This window comes from Lissotriton helveticus, chromosome 2_1, assembly GCF_964261635.1.
Source record: "Lissotriton helveticus chromosome 2_1, aLisHel1.1, whole genome shotgun sequence".
Lineage (NCBI taxonomy): Eukaryota > Metazoa > Chordata > Amphibia > Caudata > Salamandridae > Lissotriton > Lissotriton helveticus.
The window spans coordinates 781,114,046-781,137,813 of record NC_136059.1 but is presented as its reverse complement, the minus strand read 5'-3'; the positions used below and the strand labels follow the sequence as shown (position 1 = coordinate 781,137,813).

Here is a 23,768-nt window from a genome sequence, read left to right as displayed (position 1 = left end):
GGCACCCACCATTAAGCCAATCCATTTGTGATTAGTCTGAGCGCCGTGACATGGTGCTCAGCTCCCAATGGCAAGTGCTCAGCCCAGTAATCCATCACACTCAGTGGTGGTGCAGCTAATGTACGCAGCTGCAGGCTCACCTGGGGCCGTATTTCAGCACAATTAGTGCTGCACCAGTGTGCCTTCATCACGGCTCCACATATTACCGCTTTCTGCCTCTCATCCCGTCACCAGGAAACCTTTGACGTCTGTATGCACCTACTCAGGGCAGGGATACATACTTTACTCTTAGTAAGTCGCTTGCCCCTGCATTTATTTTTGTACCCCTTTGTTCTCCCTGGCTCAGCTCAGTGTAATGTTCTCCCTTATTCTCCTACAGCGTCCCACAGAGAGAATGGTGTAATTTTTTGCATGACAACTATCTGGGAGCATTCACACCTGTACCTTCTGGCTTTCCGGTACCCCTGTTCAAATATTAGTTTACCCTATCTATTTTACACCGGCTCACCAAACTAAAACTTACAACGAAATATTTTATTAATAATCACATAGGTGAAACCTATTGCATTTGTCAATGCTTGTTTGACTAATGTCAATACTCTTCCATTAGCACTCACTTGTCTAACACAGTTTACCAAATTACACGATTTACACATTGTCTCTTAAAAGGCGGCTACAAATCTACTATTAGTAAAAGAAAAAGTAGGTGCGACCCAAAGAAATGTTTAGCTTAATAACACTAACATGAGGTAAATGTGTGCAAGACGGAGACGGAGGCCTCGCGCCTGCTGCGCTGTGCGCACGACTGGCTGAGACAGGAAATAAAAATTGTGCAAAAAAGCCTCGGCAGGAGTATGGCTCCGACGACATCCGTCCGCTCTCTCGCCTGGAATCGCTCTCAAATAAACCTGTCCGAAGTCACTCGCCCTCCTTGTCTGCAATACCCAGCAGCAAAGCCAAGCTGTCGCTGCGCATTACGGAAGTGCTTTAAAGATACAGGGATGTTTTTGACCCAAAGCGTGGGTGAATTAGGGTTTTAGGGCCCTTCAGCAAAAAGCCGCAACAGTCAATGTCAGAAAACCCTCTCTCCAGGGCGCTTTATTTGGCTTAAGATCGTTCGATGGTTGGTTGCATCCGTAAGCAAGCCTCGGCACGGGGATCACATAAAATGTACGTATAGTGCCCGCGTAATAGCGCGGACGGGCTCATGGCCTCTCGCGCCAGAAGCTCATGTCAACAGCCGGTCTGTGTTAAAAACGCTCCTATTATTCACGACGGGCCACACCGGCGCTGCAGTGTCCAAGACATACCCTTAGCGTGGCTCAGATCTGCATATTCTTTGCTGAGCGCACAGCTTTAAATTTAAGAGGGTTCAAGTTCACTGACTTAAACGAGGCATGTTTCTCTTTTATGGCCCTAAAGTTTGCATGCCTCGCTTCCAATGCCTTCAACTTTGTGTAGTTCAGGTTCATTAACCTAAAATGTGCTATGGTTCGCATTCATTGCCATATCATTTTCACAGTTCAGATTTATTACCATGAATTATGCATGTTTTGGGCTTATTACCATAAAGTATACTTGGTGATTCAGGTTCATTACCATAAACCTTGCATGGTTCAGGGTTATTGTCGTAGTTTTCACATGCTCCAGGTTCATTGCCATACATTGTACATGCTCCTCCATTACCATAAACTTTGCTTATTGTAACTGTCTCTGGACGTGAGGCCGCACCACAATGCCATCCAATGGGAAGCACATTCTTTTCCCCCCAAATCACCCCGTCTGCAGCGCATTTATTGACATGGAAAGTCAAGGTCATGCCTGGGTTACAGACATGCCTAGCAGTAATTGCCTCTCTGTGTATGCCAGCTCTGCTTTCTACAGCTTATGCATTAAATCTTAAATGTTCTGAGTAGATGTGGGATGTGTAGGGAGATAGGTTTCGGGAAATACAAATGCATTGATTCTGGGCTGTGCACTGAACGGCATCAGATATTAGAAGCTTAGATGGAGCCCTACGTGTTCCTTCAGCACTTAACTGCGCGCCAGCCCTATTGACTAACTCATCACCTAAGTCACACACCATGGAAACATCAGGTCTTTGGTTCACTCTGCAATGGATACAGCCAGGATGAAAGAATTATTCCCAAAGGGGACCATCCAAGAACAGCATGGGCCAATCCAGACCATCTGAAGATCAAAATTTCTCGTATTTTCTTTCCGACACCTCCTAGGAGCTCATCAGGTGCTCAGCAAAGCCGGGCTTTCTATAGATATCAGCACCACTCTCTAATGTGCAAGTACGAAACAGCCCTTACGCAGTCACATCACGTAGCCATTCTGATCCTATACTGGATCACTTGCTACGTTTGCCCCTTTGCTTTTGCCTCCTATACATGTGCATTTTTATTTTTCAGTCTGGCCTCGTGTGCCATACTGCACTTTGGTTGGAGGAAAGACTAATTTGCATATGGGTAATTTCTCTCTGTAGTGGCGTACACAGGGCGCAAGTCCTAAAAAAAGAAGTGGGGAGACTAACGCAGTTAGGCAGTATGCAAGTGACATTGAGAGAGCACAATTCTGAAAAATGTAGAAGTGCACCATATTTACAAGCACGTTGTATTAGTTTAGAATAGAATACACAAGAGTATCAAACCTATAGAGTGAAGATATATATGAGTGTTTAATTTGAATAGGGATACATATATTAGTGTGAAGAACTAATGTAGAGATTTGTAGAATTGTTAGAATGATGTTGGAGTCTCACGTTATGTGGCTGTGTGCAAAAGAAATGTAACTCTGCAAACCATGGAAATGTGTAGGCCACATGGCATTTCACAAGAAACGAAAGATGCTGCTACACTTTTAAGTAACTTGGATTCAAATGTCGTTTTATTGCAAAGTATTATTAATCATAGAATTGAAATGTTTTAAATAGATGTGTTACATTATAGTAATGTGTGTTAGTTAGAATACTGTCTAAACAAAGAAATTAAATGTGCTTAGTGTAGAGGCCCGTTTCATGTAATGTTAGTAGGCCTGAATAGATAAAGTTGCTTCTTTGATCTGCATGTGCTCGTTAGAGAAAAAGTCGTGTTAGGCACAAACTGTAAAGCCTGTTCAAATGGTTTACGACTTCAAGATATGGCGGAGGCCGGAATTTGGGGCCCACAGAGAAAGTGTCTTTTGCAGGTGCGAGGGGGTTTTATCAGGAAAGTGATGAATAGACTTTTGTTCAAGAGAGCCAGGCACAGGCCTGTAGGAGTCTTCAGGAATTTCTAGGGGGTACCGTCTTGCCGGAGAGAAGCCTGGGAAGCAAGGTCAACTTTAACGAAGGGTCCCGAGGAGTACCAGCATGGAAGTTGCCGTCAGAACCAACACCACGTGAGAGGCGTCTCCAGGGGCGTTCCTATTGGAAAAGTGATTTTGTATTAGGGACAGCACCCCGGGGTGGAGTTAGAACAGATGGTCTGAGGAACCTAAGAGAGCGGATGGGTAGGCAGATAGGGAACTGCAAGACTTCGACTTTGAGACAAAGACTAAGGGAAGTGTGTGATCTTCTTTGGAAGTCACCACAGCTGACACCTTTTTAGGTAAAGATCTTGTTAAGTAGGGATGTCACTTAGTCTAGTGTAGGGACAGACTAACCTGTATTTTCCTTTCTGTAAATGACTCTAAAGTTGCAACTCGTAGCTATTCTCGCAACTTTAATGACCTTTGAGCTGATCTTGGTAATTCTATTCTGTCGACTACGAGCATTTAGGGATTTTATGTTTATCTTGACACCTGTATATCTTTTGAACCTCATTTTGAGATGTCTGTATCTCCAGATAGCTTTGGTTTTATAATAAACTTTTAAACCTTTCCCAGTGGTTAGTGGTTCTTGAGAGTGGCGTAAGTTCTTTCTTGATTAACCTAGTAGTGGATTGCCTTTTACTCAATGACAGGTACCAACGATTTAGTCGACCTGAATTGGGATCTGGATTAATGACAACAGGCCAGAAATCCCGCGTTAGCAACATCATGACGTGCAACATCACAGTGCGCGACATCACGGTGCGCGACATCATGGCGTACAACATCACGGCGCACGACATCACGGCGCACGACAATATGGCGCACGGTATCACACATGGCATCACAGGAATTGACATCATAGGAAGTCATGACTTTACAGGAAGTGGCAACGCAAGAAGAGACATCAGATCTTAATTCCTCACATATATGTTGAGCAGGTCTTTCATGAGTAAAATTGAGCGCATTTCGAGTATACAGGCAAACCCTCCTGATTTAGGCAGAAGATTCACACTTTTGTAAGCTACACATAAAGCAATGTTGCCTTTTGTCAGCGTAAAGCTTCCTTTACCCAAGGATTGAACAAACTAACTCTACCGCCAGCCTCCTCAACCAGGCATAATATTCCATATGCAGCACATTTCATGTAGATATGATAGCTGTAGCTGCCTGCACTCTCCAAAGGTGAGACCGCTGTCCTATGCAAAGTATTCTTACTGAGCCCTAACCACCTGCACTCATTTTAGGAGATTGGGGCGTTTTTTTCACCAGCAGACCATGACTCAAAGCAAGAGAGAAAGGGAAGATAGGAGAGAGAGAAGAAAACAATGATAAATGCATAAAAGGGGCTGAAAAAAGAAACTGCAAGAATAAGCAATTTTAGGGTAGTGAAAGAAAAAGATTATTGCAACCTTGGTCTTCAGCAGTAGGACCCTAAGAAAGTTTGCAAATGTATTTTTCTCAAAGCCACGGAAAAACTTTCCTATGAGGCTATTATCCTCTTTGTATGTGTCCTGCAGAATGCAGCATACATGCAAAGAGGAAATAACGAGGACAAATTAATACATTTCTTCTTGCTACGCAGCCTCAGGTAGACTCACCAGTTTGGTGCAAACCTGTATTTACAAGTCTTTGTAAATATGGTCCTGCGACAAAATACATCGATGGATGCACAGGGGCGCTCTAGCACCACCCATATAATGCTTAACTGATGCAAGGTAATGCAAGACAGGGCAATGTGTGGAACTGTAAATCCCAAAACAGATTTTACGTCGGGGTTGTGCCAGAGAAGTGACTTAACCCTGACGCAAAATCTGGGCCTCAACCAGTGCTTAATTTGAGCGGTAGTTTCCGGTGCTCGGAACCGGCACTTAATTGCTGCCACCAGCACTTAATTGACTGAACCCTCCCTTATAACAACCGCCAAATGTTGGTGCTGTTTGTGTAATTTAAAAATTAGCTGGAAAAAAGTTGTATGTTGATACAATATACATTAATAATAACTAATACCTGCCACCCTAGCCATTCTTAAAAAGTTGGTAACCTCAAACAGTCTGAATTGTCATACTTCAGTGTGATGGTTAGTAGCTGTGTAAGTACAGTGGCAATGTGTGGTACAAACTGTAGTGGTCTCCTGACGAGGGCTCTGGCACGTATTTATTTTTATACAAACTAAGCACTGGCCTCAACTTATACATTTATTTTTATTTAAACTCTGCCACAAAGAAATTGGCAACAAGAAGAAATCTGGCAGTAAATCTTTTTCTGGTTAATTGGTTGCAAAGACTGTATTTTAAAATATCTTATGGGGTTAAGGCACCTGCTGCAGAGATCTCTGTGTTCCAGTAAATCTAAATTAATAATAATTGTAAGGTAACTCTGGATGGGACTAATGCACTTGCTGGAAAAATCTGTGTTTTGTCTAGCCTCAGTTTTGACTCAAAGTAGCATAGAGAGTTAATGCAAAGCACATCATGTAATATGCAAATTACTGATTATATTTTATGTATCTAGGTAAGTGGGTTACTGCTTTGAACACAGAGATCCTTATGTTACTTGCAGTCGCATTGTAAACTTTTTAACTAGCACAGTGAGCTATGGAAGATGATATGTGACTTCTACACCTTGTAATCCCCCACTGTTTTATGTAGCACTTCCTGTACAATGATTTACAAATTCAAATGATTTATGTTAATGTAATATGTAATTGTGGTGTAAAGCGTTCTGACACCATGCATTAGGATGAGTAAGGCTATACAGGAAAAAATAGTGATACTTAAATTATTTCACCGCCTCCTCAGGGGTAGTAAGTGATATATTAACTGCATTTATTTTGTGTGAATACTGGGAAAGACCAACACATCTGACGGTCTTACAGTGCTTGCACATCTCGTAAACAGAGCCTGAACAAAGTGAAAAGCTGCCTCGCTAAAGTGTGTGTGAAGTGCCACCAAGGTGTGAGCCTTTGTTTCATCTCTGCTGCAGTTGCTTCGAGGCGCGAGGCTCCTGATTGCTCCCAGCCAGGAGACTCGAACAAAAGGAGGCCTGATGACCCCTCAAATTGTGCCTCTGTTAGGAGCTGGAGTTTGAAATAAGAGGGCCCCCTCCCGCCTACATGTTGTTGCTTACCGACAGGCAACATGCAGGCGCTGCTGAATGTGTCCCAGTGTTTTAAAATTACACCAGGACGAAATAAGCACATTATTCTGTGGGGCCCAACTTCTTGGCAGGGTCTTCGGCATCCACCCTATGAAAATAGTGGGTGGACGCCGTCCACCCCCATGTACCCCCAACTTGAGCACTGGGCGTACAGAAACTGAAAGTGATGGAATGGAATGCTATGAAAGGAGTTTCCAGAGCTAACAATCATCTAGAGTTTCCATTTTTTTGTTGAATAGTTGATTCTCCCAGAATGATTTATATTTTGTGAATATATTCAGAATTTAATACAATGAGGTATATACACAGGACTTAAAATCGTGGGTGTAAATTCCAGACTCATAATCACACATTCCTCTCTAAAAGGGGGCCTCTTAGTACAACAATGAAAACAAAAACTCTGCCCTGGTGATTTTCACAATTCCAACTGGATAAAACTGGCATTTTTCTCCATTATTTTCTCTGATTTACCACTTTACCTCCTCTCTAACTATACCTGTCTCTAGAATAACATTCTGCTCTGCTGAATAAAAGGAAGAGGGAGCACACAGAGGAAGAGACAGAGTGAGGGAAAGAGAAAGGTAGAAAGAGGTGAGGTTGAGAGAGAGGGATGGGTGAGGGACAGAGCTGTGTTAGACAGCAATAGGTGCAGAATAGAATAAGACGTAGAAAATGCAGAGATAGAGGTGATGTGGCAGGATGATTTAAAGAGAGAGTGAGCGAGCAAGAGGAACGATGGGCCTGATTTAGATATTGCAGATGGGTTACTCCATCATGACGGTGACGGATATTTCGTCCGCCAAAATATAAATCCCATTATATCCTATGAGATGTATATTTTGCTGGACAGGATATCCGTCACCGTTGCGATTTATATTTCAGCCGACCAGATATCCATCAGTTGTGACGGAGTAACCCATCCACCAATCTCAAAATCAGGACCTTTGTCTGGATAAAAAGGTAAATAAAGCAATTTAAGTGGTGTGCAGTGGTGGGGTGGAGATGCGTAATGAGAGAGGCGAGGTAGAGAGGAGGTGAGGTTGAAATCGGAGTTAGAGCAAGAAAGAGGATTGAGTTAGGGAGACAGAAATGTTAGGGAATTGTGGGCTAGAAAGAGAGAGAAATGTGAGGTAGAGGAGGTGGGTGGAGTGAGTGAGTGAGTGAGTGAGTGAGTGAGTGAGTTAGTGAGTGAACATATCCACCATGGAGTCACAACATAACCAATAGCTGCCAAGTGCCCCCTGTCATGCATACAATTTTCAGTCTGTGCTGGCTTTGGTATTGACTTTCACACAGGACATGCAAGCCTGTATTGCTTATGGGGAAAGCAAAGCTATATGTCACAGAATGCAAAGAGTATCTGAGTAACAATTAGTACTGATTGTAGGTTTTACACTTTGAAAAAGTCCAATGGTTCTACCAGTCTGGGACTTGTAGGCGTGCTTTTCCAGTAAGACAAATTTGAATTATTGCAAGTCCAAGAAAGCAAAATCAACAGGGCTGCTTAGAAAGATCGCATCTGGCAAGCAAGCACTTGGGATTTCTGATTACAAACATCCAGAATCAATAGACACACACACAATGAATCCCACACAGCGAACCCTAGTCCCACCTACAGCAGATGATCACTGTCAGATTTAAAGGGCAAATGTTATCCACTTTTTCTACGAAACTGAACTTCTTTATTAAAAAGAAAAAAGTGGTACGGTCTTCCTTACTGTTTTTTCTCAATGTGTATTAGGGAGTACTCATAAATGCCTGAACGTTTCAACTCCATAGTAGGAAAAGTGCAAAAGGGGCATAGGTTTTCTATTTGCACTAACTGCACATGAGTATTCTCAGAATAGTCCCATTTTAGATGTTTTGGGGCCAATTCACAAAAGTGTCTACGAGTGTGTAAAGTAGTAATACTGTACTGCACCTTACGGCTGGGTGAACTGGCCCCCATAGTTCTGGTTTCTTCACTAATTTCTCCATATTAATAAAATTCAGGGCCTTCAAAAGCTTAAAATGTTTCTATTGTTTTAAACTAGCATTCCTTTTTTGGCTATTCGATCAAATACACCAACAGCTGTCGTTCTTCAGCTTTTGAATATTAAAATATAGCTGAAATGTGGTCGTGTCTGACTAGAAGTTATGTGTGCGCTCACTTGACTCCATCTACAAGGTCTAATTGCCCTTTCTGCCACCATCATAAGCACTTAGAAACGAGCTATCCTTACATATTCTTTTTTTTAAAAATAGACATATAGACTGAATAAGGTAGTACAAAGAGTATGTTCTGGCATCTCCAGTGCCCTGGCTTCTGACGCCATGGGAGAGAGGGGTTGTGTTAATTCAGCTTTCATTGGTTGTCCGGCGCATGCTTTTATATCGACAGATTATGTTGTCCTATTATTCCTAGTGGAAGATGTCAGAACTATGAAAAAAGAAGTGCTCTGTACACCCATGTAAGAGGCTCACTTTCACCAGGGACGCACATCAGAACTGCTCAGGCGTTTTGGAGGGGCATTTAAACTCCATACACATTCAATTATCGGCCTCTCTGGTGAAACCACCAATTATAAAGGTTTTAAGCAACTAATCCAAGACCGTTAATAACCATGAAGTGTGTCAGCTGGCAATGGATTCTAACCAAGTTTGGCCCAGGGCACGATTGAAAATGCATAATGAAAGTTTACCTCAAGATAAGTATGTATACTACTACTACATAAATATGAACAGTGAACAATCTGGACTGTGCTTTCTCTTGCAATAATGTACAATGAATATTTCTGGTTTGTTAACATTGTACGCCCGCCTATCACGCCGTGCTGCAGTTTTCTGTTTTTTTATTACAATTTGCAAAATGTACATAACATTGAAACATCAGAGGAAAGTTATGTTTATTAAAACCAACAAAGCATAGTTTGTTTCTTAACAGCATGGCATGTTCCTTCGTATGTGACCATTTGTAATTGCCATACCTATGTAAACCTGTGTAATTGTGTGGCTTTGGTTTGAATCCCAGGACTTTCCTCCTTTCTAGTTCCATTTGTAGCTCTGGTCTTCCTGAATTGCCAGGCGCTGGCACTGGAGTAAATATTTGCCCTGTGTCGAGTGGATGCTGACTATGTTCTCTAACAAAGCATTACTATTTCTATTTGTTTAAAAATCAGTCAGGAAGAGTTCCGGTTTACATTATTAAGACGTGTTTTTCGTGTGTTTGTTGCTTTCCGTTAATATTTCAAATGGGTAAAATAAGTAATGAGTTCCATGCTCATCTTGAATGTCTTGGCATGAATCTAAAATACAAGCAAGGCTGGTAAAAGACTGGTATGTGGCAAGCCTAAATCCCAAAGAAAACTCTAGTGCAAGCCGTAGAAAAGCGAATACTACAGACTGAGAACACATTAAACATGTATGACTAACATGTGGACATACACTTTGACTTTGAGTCCTGCACAGGCACCCACCGAAGACGGGCACCGAGAGCCTCGTGGAAGCACAGAGTGGGGCTGCAGATGGACTGAGAATGGGACAGAGACAAGAGGCAGGCCAGTGGGAGACGGGGTGGAGCACAGGGGAATGGAGGGAGTGAAAGGACTACAGGAAGGGGCAGCGGTGGAGAGAAGGGACAGAGCGCTGCAGATTGGAGGGAGTGAAAGGAGTACAGGAAGGGGCAGAGGTGGAGATAAGGGACAGAGGGCTGCAGATTAAAGGAAATACGGCTGCCCGTGGCCCATGCAGGGGCCACCTAAAAGGGCGGCCCTTTTGTGCCATTTGGGCACAAACGCCACCCCTACTGAACTAAGGGTTGGAGTCTGGGACGGAGTACTTTGCATTGGCACGCTAGGCGTGTCACTTCCGGCGCACAGAGGTCGGGGGAAGGTACTTATACCTCCCCCTCACCTCTCTGGCGTCCCTTTGTGCCATACACGCCGTCTCCCACCCTACCGCTTACCTGGCGTGGGGTTGGCAGGCAATGTACGTAGAACGTTCTAATGTTTTCTTTTTTCGTTGCAGGCAGAGTTACAGGGCAATCTGGAAGCAGACTGGGGCAGTAAGGGTACCTCTGCGGCAGATGGGTACAGTAAGGGTACCTCTGCCGGCACAATAGGGGTGCCAGAGCCAAAGACCGGGAGCCTCAAGGCCGGTTCCTGGAAAACCTTGACGGCGTCCTGTTAGTCCTTCGGGCGGTTGGGGGCCTGACCAACCTGGGGTTTGTCCTGCTATGCTCCACCCTGAAAAGGGTGTGAGTAATAAGGGACCAACGGGTCACGTGATCCGGAGGAGGATCACCCAAAAGGTGTAGCACTGATTGAGTTGCCCACTGTGCTTGGCTCACCTGGCGGGTGGGGCAGCATAGGTTGGTACAGCTGCCTGCCCTTGGATTGCCCGTAAGATAACCCACCTTATTGCATACTTTTGTATGGTATAAACCTGCAGCAATATTTTCCCAGAACAAAAGTTGTAATGTGTATTTATTTATTCATGCATGCTCAGACTGTGGATGGTGGTGTTGCCAATAATGGCACTAAGATGGTCGAGACATTGGACCCAATGGTGCTGCAGCGCAAGTACCCTCCCCACACAAGACCTGAAAGGAATTAAGAATGGAATTATTTTGTGTAGTTTTTTCTTGCTTTATTAAAAGAGTGTTCAAAAAAAGTCAAAGTTAATCAAATCTGTTGTAATGTCTGTAGGATGCAGGATCCTGTTTATCTCCTGCGTGATTTGTATCTGTTTCTATGTGGTCTGTTCTCAGAAGCATATTGGAATGAATTAGAAGCCGTGAGAAAGCCCTAGGCTTGCTTGCAAAGAGAGTGAAGCCCATTGCTGGCTGAACTTTGCGTGTCCATAAACTACAAAAAGTACAACACAATATTGAAATTAAGAATATACCTGAAAATACTGAATATTGTACTGTGTTCTTGAATTCCTCCATAGTCAAAAGCTGAAAAAAACAAATGTGCTGTGCTTGAGGGGTGCCTGTACTTTATATTATGTTGGCAAACTAATGATCTGTTTTGAATTGAACTTTTGCTGGGGTACTTGATAGATGAAAGGGCGAGGAATGTGAAAGGTGTTAAACAAACACAAAAATAGGATTTTACTGAAACACATCAATTCATAAAAAGCACGGGCAAAGCCTAAAGGCTTGACAATTGCACAAGAAAGCAGACAAAACATTTTTAAAAATGCCTGTTTCAATGCAAAATAATTTATGAAAGGATTGCTTTGAATAAACAATGATTGGATGATATGAAGAATTAAGGGGCATATTATCAAGAACAGCGTTAAAATTATTGCCGGTTTAGCGGCAGAAAAACGCTAAAGCTGCGATAATGGGCTTGATAATATGCCCTGGAGAATTCCAATAGAAGCCCATGTTCACACCAGCAGAAGGGTGCACCCAAACAGAAGGCGAGACAAAAATACTAGTGAGGCCGATCCTGATGTGATTGACGATCTCTCAAGCGAATGGCTGAAATTTGTCAGAAATACGGTGTCATGCATATGCAACTTATTAACCTCAACACACATTTAGCTGGTAGAAACAATAAAACTAATCAGTACCACTACTTTAATATTCGCTTGGGGAAAACCAGCGAAACGTTTTTTTGAATTCTTTACAAGAATCTTGGTCATACGTTGACAGGGTTGTAAATAAAGATAGCTAATCAAGCTGAAGAGTAGTCTTCACACAAATATATAAACAAAGTAAAGTACATTTACACAACTCTTTTCAATGGTATCTTACATGATGTGTGAAAAGATGGGAGGACTGTCTGAATTGGCAAAGAAAGAATTGGTACAGCTCTTCCTGTCAGGCCAATTGGTATAGAGTCTTAGACTGGCATTGTCAGGTATTACCACTTCTGCCCATTCAGGCTGGCAGCCACTTTACTCAATGACGTCATGACCTGGAAAAGATATTGTATTAAGAAGTGTAAGAAAATGTATTGGTGAAAACTGTGCTCCATTGACACCAGCATCTCTATGGCAACAGGGCGTAACAGACTACAGCCTTTGATCATTGTACTAAGTAACTCCTGGGGCCATATTACTGGAGTGCCCTGGGGGAGCAACAGGCATTTGCACCTGCGTTGCACACCCTGGGGGACTTTGGTATTAAAGAAAGGGTCACAGACGCTTGTGCAGTCCCTTCTGTACTACTGAAGCCACTGGCGTACATACAGCACCAGCGATTTCTCAAGAAGGCGTTCCCTCATTTGCATGAGGGAATTCCTTTACCTCTGCGCGGTATTATAGACGCTGGTGCAGAGGCAAAGAAGCAGTCAGGAGATGCACTGACAGAGTGCAATCTAAAAGGTGTTACATCGTCAGTGCACCCTTTGGCAGCAGCCCTCTGAAGGGAGGAAAGGGGGTCATATGGACCTTCTCCACAACCCCTTGCAGGCAGGTGCCGTCACTCACTTTAGGGCGGGCTCAGGCTTGCCTGATTCTAAAATGGCGCCCTTTGCAATATCTGCACTGTCACTATGGGGGCCTATAGAGGACTAAATTCTGATGAGGATCAGGTTTCTATGCACAACTCCTCTTCAGTTTCAATCCCGCCAAGAGGACTGAAAGCAAGAACGATGGGTTGTCCCACAATTGTGCAGACTTTGGAACTGTCCTTTGTCCCTCTTCTCTCCCCACCCTTGACCTGGGGGCGAGCTGGAGGATGAGGCGGATGGCGCTTCCCAGTAACACCGGGGCTGGTGCTTTTGATGGAACTATGACGATGGCCCCTGGCTAGATTCGTTAACTGTTCATACTTAGCGCGGAACCCGAGCAACCTTGGCAGTTGCCAGGTGGAGCTGTCCTATGCAGCTATAGCCGAATTTGGCTCTGGCTCACCCCCTCAACCATCACCTTCCCAGCCAGACATCTGACATTGTTTTCCTCGACTCCCTGCAGTGTTTCCTTACCCTCCCCGCCTCATCCCTGTGTCTTGGCTATACTACACGCTAATTACCCATATTATTGTGTAATCTCATGTTTTTCTCCTATGTCTATACTTGGCTCCTGTAATTGATGTAATTATGTAACATGTAAATTGCTGATCCTCATGTAAAGCGCTCTGATACCAATAGATCTAGCCAGCACTATATAAAACTTTGCAAATAACTAAATAAAATAAAAATAAAACTCACTGCACACGCCTGCAAGGCTATCACTAATCCCCTTTAACAGTGCATGGGTTGCCACCTTCACAGTGAATCATGGAGCAGTTGCTTCAAAGCTGCTCTGCTTTTCACCTGAATGTGCTGCCTCCATGGCAGCATAAGTTTGGGGCTGCCCTGGGGGCAGCACAATCTAAATATTAGGGCTCACTTTCCCTGTTTTTGCCCTGCGCCCCTTTTCTAAGGTCCGCCTGGCAGAAATAGGGAAAGTGCACCCTATACATAATAGAGCCACTGGTGACATCAAGCGTAGAGCACTGTGAAGTGTTAATAATATTAACAAGCATTGGCAAAGCCAAAAGGTCTCAGCTACGCAAGAGCTATTGGTTTTGCCAATATGTTTTAACCATGTTGTACCAGCGTGGCTACTGTTCAGTATGGATAAAAGTGAAGTAAAGGAGAGTGGAATGAAATGGAGTGTCATAAAGTGGAGTAGAGTGAAGCGTTATGGAGTGGCATAGTTAGTCGTGAAGTAGCATAGAGCGGTATGGAGTGCCTTAGAGTGGTGTAGAGTAGAGTGGTGTAGAGTGAAGTGAAGAGGAGTGTCATGGTGTAGAGTGTTGTGGGATGTTGCAGAGGAAGTAGACTGTAGTAGACTGAAAAGGCATATAGTTGAGTGGCATTAAGTGGAGTGGAGTGTCTGAGTGCAGTAGAGTGTTGTAGGGAGGAGTGGCACAGAGTGTTGTGGAATATGTAGAGCAGAGTGGAGTGGTGTAGTAGAGGGTTTTTGCGTAGAGTGGGGTAGAGTGTTATAGAGTAGAGTGATGTAGAGCAGAGTAGATTGTCATGGAGTGGAGTCGTATAAAGTAGAGTAGTGTAGGAGAATGGAATGGCATAAAGTGGAGCAGAGTGTTGTTAAGTGGAGTGGCACAGAGTAGAGTGAAGGTACACAGAGTGTCAGAGTGGAGTGGCATAAAGTTGAGTGACATAGTGTGAAGCAGTGGAGTTGAGTAGAATTGAGTACTGTGAAGCAGTGGAGTTGAGTAGAATGGAGTAGTGTGTTGTAGAATAGAGAGGAGTGTAGTGGCAAAAAGGGAATTGCAAAGACTGTTGTAGAGTGGAATAGTGTTGTAGAGTGGAGTTCAGTTTTGCAGAGTGGAGTAGAGTTTAATGGAGTAGAATGGCATAGAGTGGAGTATCGTAGTGGGGTGTTGTATAGAGGACTAGAGTGAAGTGGCGTAAAGAACAGTGGTTTAGAGTAGATTGGCATAGAGTGGTTGGTTTGGAATAAAGTGATGTAGAATACATTGGCGTAGAGTGCAGTGGTACAGAGTAGATTGCAGCTGCATAGAGCAGAGTGAAGTAGAGTGGAATATTACAGAGTGTAATAGAGTGGTGTAGAGTAGATTGTTTCAGAGTAGAGTTAAGGGGCATAGAGTGCAATGGCATAGAGTAGAGTGTTGTGCAGAGAAAAGGTGGCATAGATTGCAATGGTGTAGAGTAGAGTACCGTAGAGTACAGTGGCATAGAGTAGAGCGTTTCAAAGTAGAGTATAGGAGCATACAAAGCAGTGGTGCAGAGTAGATTGGCATAGAGTGTGGTGGTGTAGAGTGTACTGGTTTTGAGTAAAGTGGTGTTAAATGCATTGGTGTGGAGTGCAGTGCCATGGAGTGGCGTAGAGTGAAATGGCGCAGAGTAGAATAGAGTGGCGTAGAGTACATTGTTTCAGAGTGGAGTGCAGTAGTGCAGGGTAGATTAGAGGGATTTAGAGTGGATTGGCGGAGAGTGTAGTGGTGAAGAGTGCAGTGGTGCATAGTAGTGGAGTGTAGGTTAGAGTGCATTAGCATAGAGTAGAGTGGTGTAGAGTAGAGAGGCATCTAGTGAAGTAGCATAGAGTGGAGTGGTGCACAGTAGAGCGCAGTGAAGCAATATGGTGTGACGTAGTGTGAAGTGGTACAGAGGAGAGTGCACTGGTATGGAATGGTGCAGAGTAGAGAGGAGTGGGGCATAGTGTGGTAGAGCACTGCCATTACAAATAACATATTTTCAATTTAAATGACCATTACATTTGCACAGCCATGCAGGTTTACTGATGAAAATATACAGTGCACAAACGATATTGTGTGGAAATGTCATCACCTAGTGTATTGAGTTATTTTTGTCGTATTAAAATATTTGCTTACACCACACTTCAGAATTACAAAAAAATTGCTTCATTTGTGCTTTCCATAGTCTGAAATGTCTGCACAGTTCAATTACAGACATTTCAATTTTGTTTTTTGCTAGAAAAAGAAATAACATGCAGCACACCCTGAGTAACCGGTATGAATGTCACATAAATCCTCTCTCTCTGAAGTCAGAGAAAGAAAAGTAAACATCAAGATCTCCGGTACACAGTGCATGACGTTTAAATTCTGTCCGTGAACTCACAGCAAATTAAACAAGATAAGAGCAAGCATTAAAGGCCTGTTTACAGATATTCAGTACCAATGGAAAAAATCAGTAAACAGAATTTGGGCAATGAAAAGTACAAAATCAAGCTGGACAGCCTAAAACAAATAGAGCCAGCAAACTTAAAGCAAGCAAATGCGACTTACAAACCACAAAGTCAATGGTAAGCAACAGGAAAATGCATTCCTAGGGACCCTTTCCGAATGTCCCCAAGATGTCATTAGCAAACCAGACAGCTGCACTGTCTTGTAGGCTTCCACCTAAAAAGTACATGATCATCAATGAAAAATCGAATCCGGTGTAAAATTGTTGTTCTGTTCAAGTACATGAGCAAAAACCCTGTTAATAGCTCTCAAGCTGCATTTCTTTATATTGCCAAGTGAGAAATCTAAAAGCACAGGACAAAATTGCTTATGAAAATCCAATAAGCTGAAATCAAATATAGGCTAAGCAGAGCATTCTCAGTGCAAAGTCAAATTTATTGAATCTTTCTCCCAAAATAATTAAGACATTAATCCTTAAACAGTAAGCACCGAATCTCAACAGCTTTATGAAACCACGGGAAAGCATTTGTTCTAAAGTAACTATGATGAAACCTGTGCTACAAGACCTCTTTGGTAGTGTAAACATGATATGCCATAATATATCGAAGAGATCAATGGAATTATGTGTTTCACCAGGCACAGAACTCTGAGTGCGTCTGTAAATGTAAATGTATGTATTCGAACTTGTAAAGCGCACTGCTACCCGTCAGGGGTTTCCTGGCGCTGTATAACTCTGGGGAACCCGTCCTGGCTTTCCCTGTGGGATGGTCCCCACTGGGAGTCCCCGAATTGATGGGGCCGTTGTGGAGATTAGGCAAGCTAATGCCCAGAGTTGCCGAGTGGAACCCCTGATTAGAGTAGGAACCGAAGCAAGAATTATCGAGTCCGCTGACCCAAGTCCACGACCCTGCCGCGTCGGGAATTGAACCCTGGTCTCGGGCCGACTTCTGCTCCCGGGTCTGCCTCCTCTAACCAGTGAGCCACTCCACTCCACTGTCTTATCAGCACAAATCACTGAGTGAGTTGGGATATTACCAGAAACAGAGCTGAGTTTGTATTATCAGTAGCAGAGCAAGGAGTGAGTCTGGGTGTGTTTTTGCATTATCTAGTGCTGAGCATTGAAAGAAGCTGGGTGTAATCAAAAACAGAGCTTTGCCTTAGATTGGACTGTCCGGAGAAGAGCTCTGAGCGAGTCTGAGTATTACTAAAACAGAGCTGTGTGAGTCAGGGAAACCTAATAACTAGCAGAGCTTTCAGCACTTCCCCCAACATGGCGCCACCAATCAGGTGAGGATATAGGGGAAAGCGCGTCATACCACATCCTGAGAATACCAAAGAAACCCAGAAACCACAAACAATCATCACAAACAAACCCCAGGGAGGAAGGGAAGGGCTCAGGAATGGGACGTGAAGACCAGGACTCGGAGTAATGAATATTACTGGTGAGTAACAGGGCATTAGCAAAAGCAAAGCTCTGCGTGTTCTGTAGTATCAGGTCAGAGCACTGAGTTAGCCTGGGTATAACCAGCAGCAGAGCTCTTATATGTGAACAACAGGTGATATCTGAGTATGTAGTATCAGGAACAAAGCTAGTAGTAATTCTTTGTATCGCCAGAACTAGAGATTTGAGTAGGGACCAGAGCTCTGCAATAACGGGTGCTATCAGAAGGCGAACTCTGAGTCACTCTGTGTGCAATCTAGAGAGCTCTGATGGAATCTTGGTAATATTAGGAGAATAACTCTGGCATTTGTGCACCAGCAAGAACAGAGTTATGAGTGATTCCACAATTAACAAACGGAGATCTTTCAGTGGCTCTGGTGACGTAAGCCTGGATAATATTAACTAGTAAGTTCTGGGTAACTCTTGGTATTACCTATAGTAGATATCTGGTGGATTCTGGGTAACTTTGAGAACTGAGCTGAGGTGTCTGTGTTATTAAGAGTATATATGTGAAGTTTTTAGGGCATTATCAAGACCAAAGCAATTATTCCCAATTATAGCAGAAAATAAGAGCAACTTCATTATTTAACAGCATTCAGCCAACCAGGGTGAAATGCGTACATTTATCTTACAATTTACACAACTAAATGTTATTTATTTCAGCAGAAACAAAAGTTCAGAGAATGATATGCTAATGCGCAATAGTTTGAGGGTTGCTTATGTGACCCGGTATCTATGGCCCTGTGTAGCTCACATATTTTGAGGGTCATTATTGAATGACACTGTATATTGCAGGGCACTGTTTCATTGCACTGTATTACTATGGACATTACTTCCACTGGGCACATAGTGATGGCAGTAGTATCCCCGCTACACAAGCCCAAGTCGGTTTTAATTCATTTCAGAGTTCACAGTACTCCTAATGGCCATTCTTACTCCCTCCATTGCCATATGGAGGTCATTACTTCTGCTCTGACTCTATTTTTGAAATGAAGAACATTTAGGGGCCTATTAGGATGGTGGACGGACCTGTGTCCGTCCGCCACCCCCGAGGTGGAGGGACCGTCGGCAGGGGCAGCCGCGGTCCCTCCGGTGCAATTAGGATGTGACCGCCACCCTGGCGGTCACATCCTGTATCTTTAACCTTGCGGCGGATGCTGCTTGAAGCAGCACCCACCGCAAGGTTAAAGATGCATTTTTAACATTTACATGCACAAAGCGGCAGGCACCGCGCGGTGCCAGCCGCTTTGTGCATGTAAATGCTGGGGGGTACCATAGGTACCCCTCATGTGCACCCCCCACCCCCGACACCCTGGGGCCCACAACGGGCCCCCAAACACCAAAGACCACATGCTTTTCCACGGCGGAAAAGCCGCCGTGGAAACGCATGTGTCAATGCACATCCTAATTTGGCTGACGGTGTCTTGCAGACACCGCCACCAAATATCCCTCCACACCCCGTGGATCAGCGGCGGATGGACCTCAACTCCCTCAAAGACTCCCTTCGTCCACGTACACACTTCAGGGTATATTTACAATGCCCCTGCAGCACTTTAACACTGCCTGAGCATCAATTTTGAGTGGCTTTTCATGGCCCTGTAAATATATGAGTAAGGCAAAGCCTTACTCTGCCTGAAAGGGATGTTCCATGGGCGTTGCAACATCCATGGTTTTTTACACTGCCCCAGATATACAACATAGTGTAAATATGGGTCAGCGCCAAAACGAATGCTTTCCCAAAGCAGGAGTAACGAGGAGAATAGTTTACATTTCTCCTTGTTTTTTTCTCTTTCTACGTAGAATGTGGAAAACGCCTCCTTTGATTGACTGTTTGAAGAGATAACTTCCTGCACAAAAACAATCATGCCAACAACACAGACACCCTTACACTATGGTGCAAGTGTTCCTACATTGCCGCTCAGCCGCAGTTTGTGTGCTGGCACAATGTCTTTCCTCATAGATCGCGCTTTACTTATTTTTTAAGATTTGTTATTTATATATTTTTATATGATCACATGCCATAACAACGGTTTGGTCTTCTTTCAAGGACCATGCTCTGTTAGTCAGCCTCCCTAGGACCATATGTGGCAAAACTCCATCGGTAGAGTCTGAACTTGCTCCAAAGCACGCTTCATCAAGAAGCACCTGCATGCTAAACCCAACCAGTTGAAAGACAGGTCTCAACACCTGCTGAGGCGGAGCGGTGAGAGTGTGGGTGAGGGTCATGTCCTTATTATTCCCAAGCAATGTGTGCACTATAGACCTAAACCATGGGTACTCGCAAACATTTCCCCGGGGGCCACAAAGCACTGACTGTCAGCAGGGGAGGGGCAGAGTGGTGAAAGGCGGGCGTAGGGGGGCGCAAAGCAGATGCATGTAAAGATAAGTTGTATAGAAAACATTCTTTGCTTCTTTACCTTTAGTTTAGTTAACCTGCAAATAAAGTATGCCCATAGCCTAGCTTCCTGAATGTTCCTGCTTTGTCAAGTGAACCACAGCCCAGTGCTGCTGTTCACCAGGGGGCCACATTTAAAGGTCAGGAGGGCCGCACTTTGAGTATCCTTGAACTAAACAATGTCACAAGATTACACAGTTAGAGCGCAGTGTAAGATACATTGCAGCAAAGTATAGGCCACGGGAAATAATGGCAAACTACTATCAGTGTCACGGAGCGTGGAAAGAGACAGAGGGGCAGCATGTGGAGAGGAACAGGATAGTCACGTGGGGGTGTGAAGGAGGACATGAAATGGAGCAACATGCAACACCATAGAAGGAGCACAGACAATGGAGCTGAGGACGGCGCTCCATGGGGGCAGTTGACTTCAGCTGGGAAAATATGGAAAATTAATTGCCTTTTTATGTAAGTGAGTAATGACTACACTATACCATTTGTGACTTGAATTTATGGCATTGATTTAATACAAGGTGCTCTTTTTAACCCGCACATATGTATTTAAATCAATGGTTTGTAATGCTCTTACATGCGTACACTGCCACGCCTACGGGTAAAAAGCACATATCATAATCATTGCTCTTGTGCTGTCCCGTTTGGACTATTCCAATAGCTTGTATCTGGGTCTTCCAGCGGGGCAGCTCAAGAGACTTCAACTGGTCCAGAACCAAGCGGCCAGGTTGATCTGTAAGATTCCTAAGTGGCAGTCCATCAGACCGGGGCTAGCCAGTCTCCACTGGCTGCCAGTAGTGCAGAGAGCAGCATTCAAAGCGGGATGCATTATCTTCAGGGCTCTACAAGGCAAGGGTCCTAGATTCATTAGCAGCCTGCTTGTCAGTTACACCCCCTCTCGCGCTCTCCGCTCAGGTCAAAAGAACTTGTTAGTGGTACCTCGGATCAGAAAACAACACCAGGGAGGCGGATCTTTCCACTTCTTGGCCTCCTCCCTGTGGAATTCTCTGCCACTGACGCTAAGGCTTCATGAAGATCTGTTAGCCTTTAGACAGGCTTTTAAAACTTGGCTCTTTAAGCAAGCTTATCCTTAGTCAACCTCGTTTCTTTCTGTTACATGTTATGTTTTGCCAGTTTTCCACAGCGCCATGAAGCCTACGGGCGTACGTGCGCTTAATAAGTTTAATTTAACATAACATAACATAACATAATCTTTGGCTAGCGCTCAACGTGCAAAGTGATAACAACGGGATGGTAGTCTGTTCGACACAGTTTATATGCTCGGAAAAAAAACATTGTCTTATGTTTGAGGAAATAGCAACCAAGAGCAGCAACATAAAATATCCTGCTCGTTCACAAATCCCTCATTATCCCTGCAATAATATTTACATTTTAGGAATATTTATAACTGCACAGCAAAAGTCACAAGTGGATATGTCCTAGTACTGTACACAGCCCACTGCAGGTGTGGAGCAGGGCAACGAGCGTACACACTTCCGGGTCCCATGTGGCCGCTCGTGGGTCCCCCTGACACGCGCCGGCGCTCGTGGCTCTGTTTGTGCGTTACTGTCGCTTCAACTACACTACACGAAAATATTGCAGAACACAAGATGCACAAATGATCCCTCGATGTAAGCGGGTTCTGCTCCTGAACTGTGGGCCACGCGTGTTACTCTGGTGGTCGCCAGTGGTGGGAAAGGGCAGAGGTGAGCAGTGAGGAAGAGTCTGTGATGGGCAGTGAGAAGAATACCGCTGGGCAGGCAGTGAGATGTGCAGTGTGCAGAAAAATGAGTTTTAGTGGGTGGGGAGGAGGCAGCCCGTTATCAGCCACTGAATGCTGGACAGCGGGACATTGTGGAGGGCAGGGGGAGAGAATACATTTGGAGAACTTCATGGTGGAAATATGGGGGGTACAGTGGGGGTGGTGCTCGGGAGGCCAGTGAGATGTGGCACATGAGTGGGTATTAAAGGGTCCTGGCTGCTCTCCGGGGTGAAAAGAGGGAGGATGTGGTCAGGAGTGTGTAGTGACAGGGTGTCCTGTGGTGGGCATTGAGGGAAGACCCGTGGTGGTGGGTAGTGAGCGGGTCTCAGGAGGGGGGGCTGTGGCAGGCAATGAGGGGGCTGTGGCAGGCAATGAGGGGGCTGTGACGGGCAGGGAAAGAGAACCCGTGGTGGGCAGTGACGGCGTGGAGACACTAAAGACGAACATCCTCTGATGGCAAGGACTCGGAGAGCTCAGGGGGCAGTGAAACGAAGACCCGTGCTGGGGAGATGCAGGGGGGCAGTGAGGGGAAGCCCTGTGGTCTGTAGGATCACAGCTAGCTGCACCTGCGCCTCTGGAGCCGGTGCTCTCTTGTGTGCCGGGCATGCAGGGGGATGGTCACCTGCCTTCAGCATCCGTAAGCCACCTGAACCCATTATCATGCCCCCACACTCTTTAGCTGATGAGGCAACGTGCACATACAGTCACAAGAACACCCCCTTCAGAGTGCAGTACTAGGGCGCCACTGCCCCCCGTTTCCCCCACCAACATGCCACAGCATCCTAAGACCAGAGCATCCCTGCCTCTCACGGGGGCTCGCGCATGGCGCCCGGCGCGCGGGAGATGGCGAGTGACAGCTGGCACCCCGTGCCCGGCCCGGGAGGGCGAGGCGCCGCCTGGGCTCTGCTTACCGTCCCAGCTCCGACTCCAGCTCGTAGTAGCGGGCCAGGGTGTCCTTGTTGGAGCCATCAATCCAGTACTCGGCGGCGCCGCTGCCCGAGCGGGAGGACGACGACGAGCCAGAGGAGGACGCTGACGAGGACGACGAAGAGGACGACGAGGAGGGCATGGTGACTTTCAGCATCTCCAGCGGCGCTGCCCCTGTGCCGCAGGGGTGGGTGCAGAGAGCGGCTGTGTCAGGCGCCGGCACACTCCGGCAGCATCCTCCCGGCGCACGGAGGAGAGAGGAGGCAGCAGCAGCAGCAGCACCGCCCGCCCGCGTGTGGGAGTACCGGAGGGGCGCGCAGGGGCCGCCGCTGGTGGAAGCAACCTCCTGATTTGTATGCAGCTCCAGGAAGGCAGAGCCCGTGGCAGCGACCACGGGAGGGGGAGGCAGGTCGGCTGCGCTGCTGATGTGCCAAACTTGATCCAGAGGGATAGATAGCAAAGAGACGAGCCAAATCAGAGGGCTCGCTCACTGGCGCACTTGGGCTGTGTTTATTGGCCGCGCTGCCATCGCAACCCAGCCTTCAGCCCGAGCCGGGGAGCGTCCCACTCTGAGCACCGGCTGCAGGATACCTGCGCCGCCACCTGTCCGGGTCTGAGGGGCAGAAGCACGCCCACTGCCCCCCCTGCAGCTCAGCCGGAGACGGGGTCTTCCCTGGCAGCGCCACAAGACAAGAGGCTGTTATTGTTCCAGGCCACTCCCACCGCCCTGAGCTCCATTCACTGGCGTGTGCCTCGGTCTGCCCGGCAGCATCCCCGACCTCAGGCCCTGCCAGCGCCTGCCCAGAGTTAGATCTGTTCCATGTGCCCGGTGGCATGACCTTCTTGTGCCAGGGAGCATGCATGACTCTTGACAACAGTTATCTAATGTTATCCAATTCATGTCACCCAGAGGTTTCGTTCTTTTTATATGTAGACTATCCAGGAAACAACTCTTACATTATCGTTTGCTGTCTGGGTGTAGCATGTAATGCTCAGTTCACGTCACATTTGCCTTTTCGCAAGCACTTTCACATCTGTGGGAACTGGAAGGAAGGGCAATAAAGAGATCTTTTTACCCAGGATATCACAACTTGGGCAAATGAACAAACAACTAGTAGAACTTAGGTACCCTGGTTCCACCGAAAATTATTCAGCAGTAAGGTCACGTCTACAA

General features: G+C 45.5%; 1 protein-coding gene across 1 annotated transcript in view; it reads right to left on the bottom strand.

Moving 5' to 3' along the window:
• Positions 1–23,285, bottom strand: part of CAMK4 (calcium/calmodulin dependent protein kinase IV) — a 1,079,259-nt gene extending 1,055,974 nt beyond the window's left edge. The window contains exon 1 of the mRNA XM_078677356.1: positions 22,579–23,285. Within this exon, the coding sequence (XP_078533482.1) occupies positions 22,579–22,751 (173 nt within the window). The 5' untranslated portion in view covers positions 22,752–23,285. The remainder of the gene's footprint in view (positions 1–22,578) is intronic.
• Between the last annotated feature and the right edge of the window lie 483 nt (positions 23,286–23,768).